This window comes from Mercenaria mercenaria, chromosome 3, assembly GCF_021730395.1.
Source record: "Mercenaria mercenaria strain notata chromosome 3, MADL_Memer_1, whole genome shotgun sequence".
NCBI lineage: Eukaryota > Metazoa > Mollusca > Bivalvia > Venerida > Veneridae > Mercenaria > Mercenaria mercenaria.
In genome coordinates this window covers 74377082-74392028 of record NC_069363.1, presented here as the reverse complement: position 1 = coordinate 74392028, position 14947 = coordinate 74377082, and the positions used below count along the sequence as shown (strand labels likewise).

The 14947-nt window shown below is 38.0% G+C and overlaps 2 protein-coding genes across 2 annotated transcripts in view; both read right to left on the bottom strand.

The window, feature by feature from the left end:
• Positions 1-12720, bottom strand: part of LOC123524239 (uncharacterized) — a 51710-nt gene extending 38990 nt beyond the window's left edge. Inside the window, exons 1-4 of the mRNA XM_053538909.1 lie at positions 12527-12720; positions 11916-12014; positions 6855-6974; positions 1505-1660 (exon numbers count right to left, since the gene is read on the bottom strand). The gene's annotated coding sequence lies outside the window, so the exon portion shown is untranslated. The remainder of the gene's footprint in view (positions 1-1504; positions 1661-6854; positions 6975-11915; positions 12015-12526) is intronic.
• Positions 12721-13397: 677 nt separating this feature from the next.
• LOC128555929 (nuclear GTPase SLIP-GC-like) overlaps positions 13398-14947 on the bottom strand; it is a 58384-nt gene continuing 56834 nt past the window's right edge. Inside the window, exon 10 of the mRNA XM_053539754.1 lies at positions 13398-13583. Within this exon, the coding sequence (XP_053395729.1) occupies positions 13398-13583 (186 nt within the window). The remainder of the gene's footprint in view (positions 13584-14947) is intronic.

Below are 14947 nucleotides of genomic sequence, written 5' to 3'. Positions count from 1 at the left end.
AATTTAATCTGTATTCATGACATTTCCAGGTATTCTGCAATATATTGTCTGCAAACATTTTGTAGAATGCCTGACTAACACAAGCAATATATTGAACTCAACTGAACTAGTCATTTTATTAAATTAATACCATTTCCAGGCATTTTGAAATATTCCTAAAATATACATGGTGGCGATACCCTGGGTATGCAGGGGTGCCAAATGGCGGCGGAATCTCTCTATTCAGGTAACATTTTTCATTATTACTGTCTTAATACTTAACCAATTTTAACGAAATAAAGACAAGTGCCCGCTCATAAAAATACTACACCCTCGGCTATAAAGCTTGGGCTCCTGAATTTCATAGTTTTTGTGAAAAGTACAACGGCGCATTCCGACGGAAAAAATGCAACTGCTATGTAGGGGGGCATTTTTATGAAAATGACTAAACCAGCTATCCCCGTGTGTTTCGAAAAACGGCCTGTAGGACAGAACCGGGCTTGACATGTTCCAAAGCTGTTGTAGAACTTTAGCAAGTGAAATCGCTAGTTTTCGACAATTCCGGTCGATTGTAAGGAAATGCTATGTGGGGGAGGTGTTTTCATTATGTTATGTGGAGGTGCTTTTGACATGTGGGGGTGACTTAACTGGCTGCTAGAGACACGCAATAATACGGACAAAAAAAAAAGCCAGCGAAAAACACTTTTAACTGTTAAAGGCATATTGCAGGGGTGCAAAATGGCGAAGGAATCTCTCGATTCAGGTAACATTTTTCATTATTTAAATAATGAATTATTTATTTTAAATAATGAATTATTTATTATCGAGGGTGTAGGATTCTTATGAGCGGGCACTCGTCTTTATTTCGTTAAAATTGGTTAAGTATTAAGACAGTAATAATGAAAAATGTTACCTAAATTGAGAGATTCCGCCGCCATTTTGCACCCCTGCATACCCAGGGTATCACCACCGTGATAAGGACTACTTTCCCAGTTCGTGAAGCATAAAAATGTAGAACTTGCATTTCTTCTATTAACGTATCATTTCGCCTATAATAAATCTTTTACAGAATAAATAGTTTGTTTGTTTGTTTTGGGTTTAACGCCGTTTTTCAACAGTATTTCAGTCATGTAACGGCGGGCAGTTAACCTAACCAGTGTTCCTGGATTCTGTACCAGTACAAACCTGTTCTCCGCAAGTAACTGCCAACTTCCCCACATGAATTATCAGAGGTGGAGGACTAATGATTTCAGACACAATGTCGTTTATCAAATAGTCACGGAGAACATACGCCCCGCCCGAGGATCGAACTCGCGACCCAGCGGTCCGTAGACCAACGCTCTTACCTACTGAGCTAAGCGGGCGGGCTTTACAAAATAAATAGAACGTTGGAGTACTCAAACGTTCCGTTAAATTACTTTAAAGTTTAATACAAAAAGATCATACATATGAATAATATGATACAGATAAAGCATGGATATATTCCATGTATAACAAAAATCCTCTAATTTCTATGAAATCATACCTTTGGACCAGCATCAATTGGCCCCGAGTGTTCGAGTGATTGGTATTCCCATGAACTACAGCAGAACACCTTTAGGTTTTCTGTAAGGTTTTGGATCTGCAATTGCTCCGGCTCTGTTTTGTCTGTACTGTCAGATATGCTTGCTCTTTTAATGTCCTGAAATTATTTTAGAAAAAAGTTGCCCCACATGTCGAGTTAAATACATAAGGACAATTTGCACCAACTGATGTATAAATGCGTATACTAGATAGTGATCGAAATAATGTGACAACGTCGTATACTGAATTACATACATGTAGAATGTGTTGTAAAATATATTCATTCTTGCCTCGAAATGATAGAGAGAAAAATCAATATATTATTTGTAACGTCCATAGCATATCTGGCTGCAGGCAACTCTCATAAACCTTTTCAGCCATATGCCTATACGTACCGTTTAGAATGTGCTATTAAAATCAGAAGTAATATTGTAATTTTTAAAATTTAATATTAGTAAACTGTTACAGTAAATAATATGATATAATGCGGCTTACTCATACATATATAAATACCCTAATGCATGCAATATTATACACATGCCATGGTAGTCATAAGCCAATTGTCTGACTAGTTTATCGATTGTCTAAATAGTTCCTCAACAGAAGATGCAGTCTAAACACATAGAACACTACTCTTTAACAACCCTTCTTACGCAACCTCTAGTCTTTTGCAAACGAACAATGGTGGACAAGAAATATAACAAGAGGGCCATGACGGCCCTGTATCGCTCACCTGACCTATTGACCTACAGTCATACATGTAACCTCTAGAGTGTTAACAAGCTTTTCCTTTGATTTGCTCTAGTGACCTAGTTTTTGACCCCACCTGAACCAGATTTAAATTTGACCTAAACATCATCAAGATTAACATTCTGACCAAGTTTCACTAAGATATGGTCATAAATGTGACCTCTAAAGTGTTAACAAGCTTTTCCTTTGATTTGACCCGGTGACCTAGTTTTTGACCCGACATGACCCAAATTCGAACCTGTCCTTAAGATCATCAAGTTTAGCATTCTGACTAAAAAAAATTATAGGTAAGGGTAGATTTCTCGGAAGCACAGAACACCAAAAACACAGCCCCAGAGCCACGCATTTACATCGTAGGCCCACAACAAAAAGAAGCTTTAATGGAAAAATATTTCAGACGGGTTGCTTCAAATATCCAACAAGTATATATTAATATAAGCTAAATATTGATAACGGGGAATGAAATGGTAAGGGGCGAAATAGGGTCGGGGGTGGGGGAGGAATCCGAAGGGGAAAGTTGAACAAGGACAAATATACAAGGGAATGCCATGTTCTTTAAAAGCAGCCGCACTACAACGTAAACCACAATAGCGCAGACACTCATGTACCAAAGACAAACACACAACGACGATCAACTGAATAACATAGAAAAACGAACAAGCAACACATAAGAAAACAGTAGGGCACCGTTATAGACTCACAAGCTTACAAACGCACCCACACAAGTAGGAAAAAAAATCAAGTCTAGGGATTCGGCTGCCAAAATAAAGAGGACCCACGAAAACTTACTAAAAGTAAAGGGGATGGGATGCAAAATGTAGCGTAAAAGCAAGGGAAAGGAGAGGGCAAAAGGGGGAGTGGGGCAGAGGAAAAACACTTACAACAAACAAGAAAACATACGCAACACACAATACAAGACAGACAAAACAACCTGTTGAAAATAGGGGCATCGCCTTGGAACGTCAGTAACCTAAACAAAGGAAAGGGGGGGGGGGGGGGTTGATCCTACATGACCCAGATTCAATCTGGCCCTTAAGATCATCAATATTAACATTCTGACCAAGTTTCATGAAGATACAGTCATAAATGCGGCCTTTACAGTGTTAACAAGTGAATGAAGTATTGCCATGCAATACAAAGTCCCCTACTGGAAGGCACCTAATTTTTTCTACTGCAGTATAACATAATAAACTGATATCTGTCAATGATGTATAAACAATATTGTACTATATATACAATATAATATAACAAAGCACTTGGATTAAAATTTGCATATATAAAAACGTACAGTTGTTTTCATTTGGATTTTTTTTTGGCCTATTATACGAGAAGTTATCATAAAAGTTATTTATAGTAACAGCAAAGTGAAATTAATCCTAAAAAAAAACAAAAAGATCTATAAAATTTAAGTCAACAAGAAAATCTTTACCAGGTAGAGATAGATCAAAATACACCTAAATATTGGATGTAACATGCATGTTGTACCACAGAAAAGTGGTCTCGATTTTTCCCTACGGCCAGTAATTAAAAAGTTACAATGTAATCTGTTTATAGTAACAACAAAGGGACGTAATTCTAAAAAAGTGTGCCTCATGGTGGTGAACATTTGTGCCAAGTTACATCAAAATCTCTCCATGCATGAAGAAGAAATGCTCTGGACAAAGTTATTCTTGAATTTGACCTTTGACCTCTAAGTATGACCTTGACCTTAGACCTAGCGACCTGGTTCTAGCGCAAGACAATTTGTCTCATGGTGGCGAACATTTGTGCCAAGTTACATTAAAATCCCTCCATGCATAAAGAAGAAATGCTCCAGACAAAGTAATTCTTGAATTAGACCTTTGACCTCTAAGTATAACCTTGACCTTTGAGCAAGGGCTCCGGGATTTGCGCATGACACATTGTCTCATCATGGAGAACATTTGTGCCAAGTAATATTGAAATCCCTTAATGAATGACAGAGTTATGGACCGGACACGAAACAGATCCTGTTCATGCCATGTTAACATCTGACTACTAAGTGTGACCTTGACCTTTGAGCTAGGGGTCTGAAAGTTGTGCATGACACATCGTCTTATTCTGACGTACAATTCTGCCAATTGATATTTAAATCCCTTCATGGATGAGAGAGTTATGGACCGGACAGGAAAAAAGCCCTGTTGACCTTTGACCTCCAATTGTGACCTTGACCTTTGAGTTAGGGATGCGGGTTTTGCGCAAGACACGTCGTCACATCATGGGGAACATTTGTGTCAAGTAATAATAAAATCCCTTCATGGATGAAAGAGTTATGGACCGGACACGAAACAGACCCTGTTCATGCCATGTTAACATTTGACTACTAAGTGTGACCTTGACCTTTGAGCTAGGGGTCTGAAAGTTGTGCAAGGCACATCGTCTTATTATGAGGTACAACTGTGCCAAGTGATATTAAAATCCCTTCACGGATGGGAGAGTTATGGACCGGACAGGAAAAAAGCCCTGTTGATCTTTGACCTCCAATTGTGACCTTGACCTTTAAGCTAGGGGTCCGGGTTTTTGCACATGACACGTCGTCTCATCATGGGGAACATTTGTGCCAAGTAATAATAAAATCCCTTCATGGATAAAAGAGTTATGGACCGGACACGAAATTGCGGACGGACGGAATGACGGAAAAGTGCATTCGTATAGTCCCCAAAACTTTCAACCAGTAGGGGATTAACAAGCTTTCCCTTTGATTTGACCGTGTGACCTAGTTTTTAACCCCAGATAACCCAATATCGAACTCGTCCAAGACTTTATTGAGGATAACACTCTGATCAAGTTTCATTAAGATTGGGTCAAAGTTGTGACCTCAAGAGTGTTAACAAGCTTTTCCTTTGATTTGACCTGGTGACCTAGTTTCTGACCCCAAATAAACCAATATCAAACTCGTCCAAGATTTTATTGAGGATAACATTCTGACCAAGTTTCATTAAGATTGGGCCAAAATTGTGACCTCTAGAGTGTAAACAAGCTTTTCCTTTGATTTGACCGGGTGACCTAATTTTTTACCCCGGATGACCCAATATCGAACTCATCCAAAAGTTTATTGAGGGCAACATTCTAAGTTTCATTAAGATTGGGCCAAAATTGTGACCTCTAGAGTGTTAACAAGCTTTTCCTTTTGATTTGACCTGGTGACCTAGTTTTTTACCCAAGATAACCCAATATCGTACTCGTCCAAGATTTTATTGAGGGTAATACTCTGACCAAGTTTCATTAAGATTGGGCAAAAAAATGTGACCTCTAGAGTGTTAATAGTCAAATTGTTGACGATGATCATGGACGGACGGACGACAAAGGACGACTGACACAGGGCGATCACAAAAGCTCACTTTTGAGCACTTCGTGCTCAGGTGAGCTAAAAAAACCCTCACTAATTCAAAGAACGGGGAAACATTTAAGGATCTTCATACAGCCCCTAAATACTGTTGTTGTGATAACTCATCAATAAGATTATCATTTGAAAATAGAAAAGCTTTCACCATTCCTCCTTACTGAATGCAATACTTTTGATAGAACGTAGAAAAACTAGAGTTGTCACAGGAGTGACGAATAATACCCCCACAATATAGCCTTGTCAAAGAACTAAGCCAATGTTAAAGCCGAACTTGCTTGACCTTTGACCTACTGACCTCAGAATTAATACAGGTCATCTCCTGGTCATGATCAACATCCCTATGAAGTTTCAAGATCCTCGGCCCAAGCGTTCTCAAGTTATTGTCTGGAAAAGGTTTAAATATTCTGGGTCAATCTGACCTTTGACCTTTGGAACTCAAAATTTATAGGGGTGACCATCCTCACTATGACGTTTCATGATCCTAGTCCAAAGTATTCTGAAGTTATTGTCCGAAAACCATTTTAAATGTTCCAGGTCACTGTGACCTTGACCTGTGACCTACTGACTTAAAAATCATAAGGGGTCATCTGCTGGTCATAACCAAACTCCCTATCAATTTTCATGATTCTAGGCCCAAGCATTTTCAAGTTATCATCCAGAAACTGTTTAACTGTTTCATGTCATGGTGACCTTGACCTTTGACCTACTAACTTCAAAGTCGAACTTGACTTGTATTTTATCATGTTACACCTGTGTACAAAAATTATGATCCTAGACCCAAGCATTCTCAAGTTATCATCCGGAAACCGTTTAACTGTTCCCAGTCACCGTGACCTTGACCTTTGACCTACCCCAAAGTCGAACTTGACCTGTATTTTCTGATGTTACACCTGTGTACCAAAAATTATTTAAATCGGTCAAGCCCTTCATGAGTTATCGTCCGGAAACCATGAAAACCAACGGACCGACCGACAGGCCGACCAACAAGCTCTCTCCTATTTCACCCCCAAACTTCGTTTTGTGGGGGTATAATAATTCACTGTTGAAAATGACACCATGGGCATAACGCATGTCTAAACAACACTTGAGTTCATTGATATGTATCAGGTTCACAAAGATATGAGAACATGACAAGCCACATGGCGGGTTTGGTAATATATCAAAATGTTTTATATGCTACAGAAAGATAAAAACAAACCTCGTAGTAAGATGCAAATTGTTGTTTTATACGGGTCTCGCAGTATTCATTTCTAACTTTAGCACAAATCTCATTGATAGCCTTTATCTTCTCATTTTGTTGGTCTTTCAACCTTTGTAGCTACAAAGGGAAATATAGAGAAAGAATAAATATACGACAATATTTTCTCAAGAGTTCCACAAATAGCACACTGCATTCAAACAGTGTGTAAGGGACTTATCAATCGGTAAAATCAATTTAAATACACTGCATATTAATTTGCTTGTGAGGTGTTTATTTCCGGGACGAATGATAAAAAATATTATGTCTCAAAACATTTGTCCTAAGCCTATGGAGAAAATCGTAGTTACTTGCAAATGATAGGAACGTACTGGTACAGAATAGGCGAACACCGGTTAGGTAAATTACCCATCGTTCTTATGCGAAACAATATTTCGCTCTGACCGCCCTTTGTGATATATTCGTACGCATAAGAACTCAAAACACGAGTTATACTACAAAAAACCGCACTTGCGAAATTAATTTTTCCTAAATATACAACTGGAAAAACTTATTAGTAGTAGCAAATAAAGTTCCTGAAAGGATGTGTGTTCCAGTGTCCTATACTACATTTCATCTCTGTCATATCGTATAACAAGAGGGCCAAGATGGCCCTAGGTCGCTCACCTGAGAACCACACCGTAACAGTGTAAACATGTTTGAACTAGTGATTTCATGGAAACAAATATTCTGACCAATTTTCATTAAGATTGGACTAAAAATATGTAAACAAGTATTTTCTTCCATTTGACCTAGTGACCTAGTTTTTGAGCCAAGATGACCTACATTCGAACTTGACCTAGATTTGATCAAGGCAATCATTCTGACCAAATTTTATGAACTTCAATTGAAAAATACAGCCTCTATCACATACAAAACATTTTTCTTTGATTTGTCTTAGCGACCTAGTTTTTGACCCCTGATGACCCATATTCAAACTTGATCATAATTTCATCAAGCTATATATCTGACCAAATTTCATGAAAATCAATTGAAAAATACAGTCTCTATCGCATACACAAGGTTTTTCTTTGATTTGACCTAGTGACCTACTTTTTGACCACAGATGAGACATATTCTAACTTGACCTAGATTTCCTCAAGGCAAACACTCTGACTAAATTTTATGAAAATCCAGTGCAAAATGCAGCACCTATTGCGTACACAAGGTTGTTCTTCAATTTGACAGGGTGACCTAGTTTTTGAACCTAGATGACCCATATTCAAACTTGACCTAGACTTGATCAAGACAAACATTCTGATCAAATTTTATGAAGATCATGTATAAAATGCAGCCCCTATTGCATACACAATGCTTTTCTTTGATTTGACCTAGTGACCTAGTTTTTTATCCTAGATGACCCATATTAAAACTTGACCTAGAATTTATTAAAGCACTCATTCTGACCAAAATTCATAAGAATTAATTGAAAAATACAGCATCTATCGCATACACAAGGTTTTCCTTTGATTTGACCAAGTGACCTATTTTTGACTCCAGATTACCCAATTTCATACTTGGCCTAGATTTCATCAAGGCAATCATTCTGACAAAATTTCATGAAGCTCAGTTGAAAAATACAGCCTCTATCACATACACAAGGTTTTTCTTCGATTTGACCTAGTGACCTAGTTCTTTTATCCTAGATGATCCATATTCAAAGCTGACCTAGATTTTATCAAGGCAATCATTCTAACCAAATTTCATGAACCTCAATTGAAAAATACAGCCTCTATTGCATACACAAGGTTTTTCTTTGATCTGACCTAGCGACCTAGTTTTTGACCCCAGATGACCCATATTCAAACTTGACCATATCATCAAGGCTATCTGACTTAGAACTATAAAACATGAACTGAACTTAGATCACACAGACCTGTTTACCCCTTCGAAACTGTGTCAGTAATTTCTAAGTGATTTATTTATCAGTAGTTTTGACCATCTGTCAGTAGCTATAGCGTATAAAGTCATGTTGAGGCCATATGGCAGCATTGTGTCTAAATATTGCTGGCAAGCTTTCCATTATTTTAATGCAGTATCTTGCAAATTTAAGCCTGCACCACACTTTGATCGATGTAGACAGACAGGGCCCACAATGGGATGAAAGAAGTTTTAGCCACTTAACTTTCTTTCAATTGGTAGCTGCGTGAGTGTGGGGAGGGGTCTTCCCTCCTGCTTTGAATTTTTTGTAAATTCCAGTGGTAAAATAGTGCTGCAGTCAAATTTTGAAATGGAAAAGGTGGCAGCTGGTAAAAGGGCACATAATACTGCTAAGTGGCAATAAAGGGGGAGGGTGTGGAAGGAATACCCGTTCCTGCAAGTACGGTTTCTAGTAGATCTATCACCCAAAGGAAATTCAGAAAATGTAGGCCCTTGACACAGCACTTTGTGCATTTTCTGACTAAAAATGACATGTTTCAATTTCTAATTATTACCTATTACCATATCCAAATTATGAATTACTGGAACCTCATATTTTGTTTTTCAGTTCATGTCTCCTGTAGAATATAAGTCTGATATATGTACATGTTTGTGTTATGAAGATAAATTCTAAAATCATTTCTGTTACAGTAACATCAGTCATGTATGTTACTTGAATGTTAAAGTTTCAGAACAAGACGTTCCGTTAATTATTTAAAAATAATGTGGTGCACACGCACTTTGGTCTGGATCTCTGTAGTAACTTTAGGGTTATTGCCCTTTCATTGTTTGAAAAATCCACATATTTGATTATAACAAACTAACCAATTGGTAGAATTTCGTTGCACTTCTTTCATTTTTGCCATGAATATCTATCATCAACATGTGAAGTTCTATACCCACAAACGGTCACCTCACCGCCCTGGTCAAACCCCGTCCCTCTCCACACGCCGTCCCCAAATTTTTTCCATTCTCTTTTTAATGTTAAACCTTCCATGAATAATAATCAACATACAAAGTTGTACCCTCCCACACCTCCATCCAATCGCCCCACCACCCCAATCATGCACACACTCCCCACCCCCACCCGATTTTTCCCCAATCTTTTTTGTTTTCATTGTTTACTTTCTGTCAGTATTTATTATCAACATATTAAGATTTTTACCTTTACTAAGTCACTGCCTGCAACCACCCCGATCACGTACCCGACACCCCTAACTTTTTTTCATTAATTACTTTCAATCAATAATTATTATCAGCATTGGAAGTTTTGTACCCTCACCAAGTCACCACCCACCCCCTTCACTATTCCATGAATATTTATCAACATGTTAAGTTGTAAATCCCGCCACCCGACCTTTGACCTACTGACCTCAAAATCAATTCGGGTCATCTGCTTGACATGACAAATCTCGAGATTAAGTTTCCTGATCCTAGTCCTAAGCGTTCTCAAGTTATCATCCCGAAACTGTTTAACTGTTCCAAGTCACTGTGACCTTGACCTTTGACCTACTGACCTCAAAGTACAACTTGACCTGTATTCCATGATGTTTCGCCTGTGTACTTAAATATATGATCCTAGGCACAAGTGTTCTCAAGTTATCAACTCGAAACCATTTAACTGTTCTGAGTCACTTTGACCTTGACCTTTGACCTACAGACCTCAAACTCAAACTTGACCTGCATTTCATGATGTTTCACATGTGTACCAAAGTTTATGATCCTAGGCCCAAGCGTTCTGAACTTCTCAAGTTATTATCGGGAAACCATTTAACTGTTCCGAGTTACTGTGACCTTGACCTTTGACTAACAGACCTCAAAGTCGAACTGACCTGCATTTCATGATGTTTCACATGTGTACCAAAGTTTATGATCCTAGGCCCAAGCGTTCTGAACTTCTCAAGTTATTATCGGGAAACCATTTAACTGTTCCGAGTTACTGTGACCTTGACCTTTGACTAACAGACCTCAAAGTCGAACTTGACCTGCATTTCATGATGTTACACGTGTGTATCAAAATTTATGATCCTAGGCCCAAGCGTTCTCAAGTTATCACCCGTAAACCGTTTAACTGTTCAGGGTCACTGTGACCTTGACCTTTGACCTACTGACCCCAAAGTCGAACTTGACCTGATGTTACATCTGTGTACCAAAAATTATTTAAATCGGTCAAGCCTTTCATGAGTTATCATCCGTACACTATGCAAAACCAACGGACCGACCGACCGGCAAGCTCACTCCTACATACCCCCAAAACTTCGTTTTGTTGGGGTATAATGAAATTATTTGCGTCTTAAGTCATATCATTAACTTATGCCGGATATATTTCTTGGCCACCAATTCGGATGGAGATACCAATTCATTGAATCTGCTTGTAAAATATCATTTAGTCACAAAATAGGGAAATCTTCACCTCATCTACGCACACAAAGTGAAGGATTTTAACCATTCTTCGATTTTTGTTTACATTTAATGGTATTCTGTTTTGTGCACAGGTATCAAGTCATCGTGGATATCACAGTTAACAATTCGAGAGTGTATTCTTTCCATCAAAATACTGTACATGTGACTTTCGTCCAAATTTCAATCATCGAACAGTGATACATCATTGAAATTAGCCTTTATGCACGCTTTTTTGCAAGGTAAACAGCCAGTAAAACATACATATCTCATATGACGATGTGGCAAAAAACGTACCTTAGGCGTGTTGAGCTCAGAATGCAGAAACGTGTCAATACATTTAAAAGGACTTTATTACATTTATTTATTTATTTTGTCGACTTTAACGTCATTTATAGGTCATATGGCGATTTTCCAGGAAGACCCAAGGTGGCCCCTCCGTGCATCATTTCATCAAAAGTGGACTCCTGGGTAGAACCATCGGTCTTCCGTAAGCCAGCTGAATGGCTTCCTCACTTAAAGAATTCAAGAGGGACTTCAACCCACATCGATGAGGACCAAGTGATTTGAAGTCATCGAACTTTACCACCCAGCTATGGAGGCCCCGGACTTCATTACAATCACTGCAGACAATGTTTTACGAAAACAAATGCTTAAAAACTATTGATATAATACAAAAGAAGCATACGAAATTATACAAACCTCAATATTTAAATTACCAAGTTGTTTTTCTTTATCTTTTACACTGCCTTCTATATTTTCCACTTCCTTTAATAAATCTTCTTTTTCACAGTCCTCATCCTAAAAATAAAAACCACACTGAATCAAATTCATTAATATATGTAATGCTAGTTCAGAAAAAAGTGAAGAGGTCTATGAAGAGAAAGATAGAGAAGGCATATATCCATTTCATGTTTTACCAGTCCATTTGTATAAATTTGGCTTGTGTTTTAAATTGATCAAGAAATAAAGCAATAAATTCTAGCACATGCTAAAATAAGTATAGTGTATACTGTAACAACAGAAGAAAAGGCAGGATTACACTTACATATTTCAACAGTTATGATGGTGATTTGCCACTATATGACATTTAGATGCCTTGCTTTATTACTGAAAATGAATATCTTACAACTAAAGTGAGAAAATGAAATACATCACTACCCGTGTGTAACTGTTCAAACATTTCATATCTCTTTTGTATTTCAAGAGAATATGCTATAAAGGTGTAATTTTTGTTTGAAAATAAGCTGTCTGATTCAAAATATGTAGTTGCTGAGTGAAAAGAATTTGACAAAGAACCTATTCTAAAATACCTGGAAACTCTCATCCTCTAAAAATGACTTTACTTCGTTGAGATCTTTCTGCTCTTGTTTAATAGATTGGGTCAACTCCTTAATCTTATTTGACAGATCTCTTTTCTGGTCGTTTAATTTCGACAACTCCTCGTCAAGTTCTTTGGTCAGACCCTCAGCCTGTTTCAGTTCCCTGTGAAATACAACCAAAACATTTTACAAGATCGATGCTTTTGAGAAAAGCGCAAGTCTCCCACAACTGCCTAATCATCTAAATAGTCAGTCTTTATATATACTGTTTACTTAATCCACATGTGCATGCGCTTTCTTGACACCAAAATGACGCCTATACTTACTAGTATTATTGGCGCCGGTTTGGGGGCAAAACTGCGCAAAAAATCGGAGAGCTTTTGCTAATTCAAGGGCCATAATTCCGAAGTGCCTAGGCCGATTTGGCTAGTTATCGTTCTTGGCCGAGCACTAACTGGTAGACACATTTTGTTGAAGTTTGGTGAAGATCGGATGAGAAATGTTCGACTTAGAGTGCGGACAAGCTTTGTGACAGACAGACAGATAGATAGATAGACTGGAGTAAATTAATATGTCTCCCACACCACTGTGTGGTAGGAGATATAATAAGTCATGGAAGGACTAACATTTTGTGTTTCCAAGATCGTTTCTACTCCTGTTTATTAGAGAGAGGTTCAACTTCAAGTCTACTGACTTTGTTTCAACCTTTTCTTTTTAAATATAAAATTTACTGCAACTACAAAACAAAACAGGTTTTAGTAGTGTCAAAATATAAAATTCTACACATTCCTTTTTTGAACACTTTATCCGAGAAGAATTTTGTACAAAATCTATAGATCAAGCTCTTTGTGTATATAATACCTTACCTGTGACATTCCTTTGCATTCACCATATCAGTCTTTGTGCATATGAACGAAACTGCACCAAGCTGTCCGTTCATGTAAAACTGACTTCGCAGTTGCTCCCCAAGAAGATCTTGCGCAGTCCTGTCGTTGATCGCCCTGTGAATGCTCGACACAATCCAAATGTGTTCACATTTTCCCAGATGCTGCGAAAAAACCCCATAAAATACATGCCAAAAAGCGACAAATATACTAAAGAGTACTTTTTGTTTTTGCTGAGTTACATAGTTATAGGTCATATGGCGACTTTCCAGCTATTAATGGTGTAGGAAGATCCTAAGTTCCACTTGCATTATTTCATCACTGGCGGGTACCAGCATAAAATGGTCGACCTTCCGTAAGCCAGCTTGATGGCATCCTTTTATGAAGAATTGTACGCCCCAAGTGAGGCTCCTTAAAGTAAGAAATATGTGCTGGAAAAGGTTTAAATGAATAGGAGTTAAGCATATTCCCAAAGAGGTCAAACGTGTGTGTTCGGGTTTAACGTCTTTTTAAACAATTTTTCAGTCATACAAACGACGGTGTCTACTTGTAGCAGTGAGCACAATGACCAACTTTATAGTGCTGCCTCACTGGAATATCACGCCGTAGACACGTGACATGATAGGCCCCACCCAGTCACATTATACTGACACCGGGTCAAACATATAAGTATACTAACATAGGAAATGATTATTGTGTCACACAATGCTTTATATTCAGCAAAAAATGTTATTCGTATAATCTCATTATGAATATCTTATCTGTCTCCTGGACTTAACATTAAATAGTGATTCAGATAAAAATCAACCCGATCACACATGTAATATGTTTTGTTTTTGCATGATAATCCTAAAAAGATGAAAAAATGAATCATCTCTTTTCAAAATTTATGACTAACATTGACTTTCGAATTTTGTTTTAACTGTTTGCACGCCCTTACATGCAGTGCCCTAGCCAGAACCAAATGTTAACTTAGGCAATCTAGGGGCTGCGGGGATATGCCCCCACCCCCGGAAATCCCCCACACCCCAGGACGTCTCTGGTGCGTTCTGGAGCACTCTCAGACTGTGTAATATCACAGTACAAATCGTCCTTTTATAGCCCTTTTTATCACAGTTACTTTCATATAAATTTAAAATATATATATATTGATAACAAGGATAACTGGGGATTTATCCTAGTGTATGGTCGGATACAATCATTTTTGTAATTGAAAGTCGATAAAATCAGAAAACGATCAGTAAACACAGCATGCTATTTATCAGTTTACTATAGTAGTTTATTAGTTGATTAGTTTATAGCCCGAGAGGGGTAGGTACCAGAGGGTTGCTCCGTCCGTGTTGGGGGAGGGGGGTTCAGAGGATCTCCCCCTAGAAAGTTTTGAAATACAGGTATGAAATGGTGGCCTCTGGTGTTTTTTTAAGAGGATAATCCCTTCATTTTAGGGGGTCAGGGGCTCTATTCATGGGGAAATTTGAAATACATATACGAAATGATGGCCTATTGTGCTTTTTTGGTCTAAATTTTG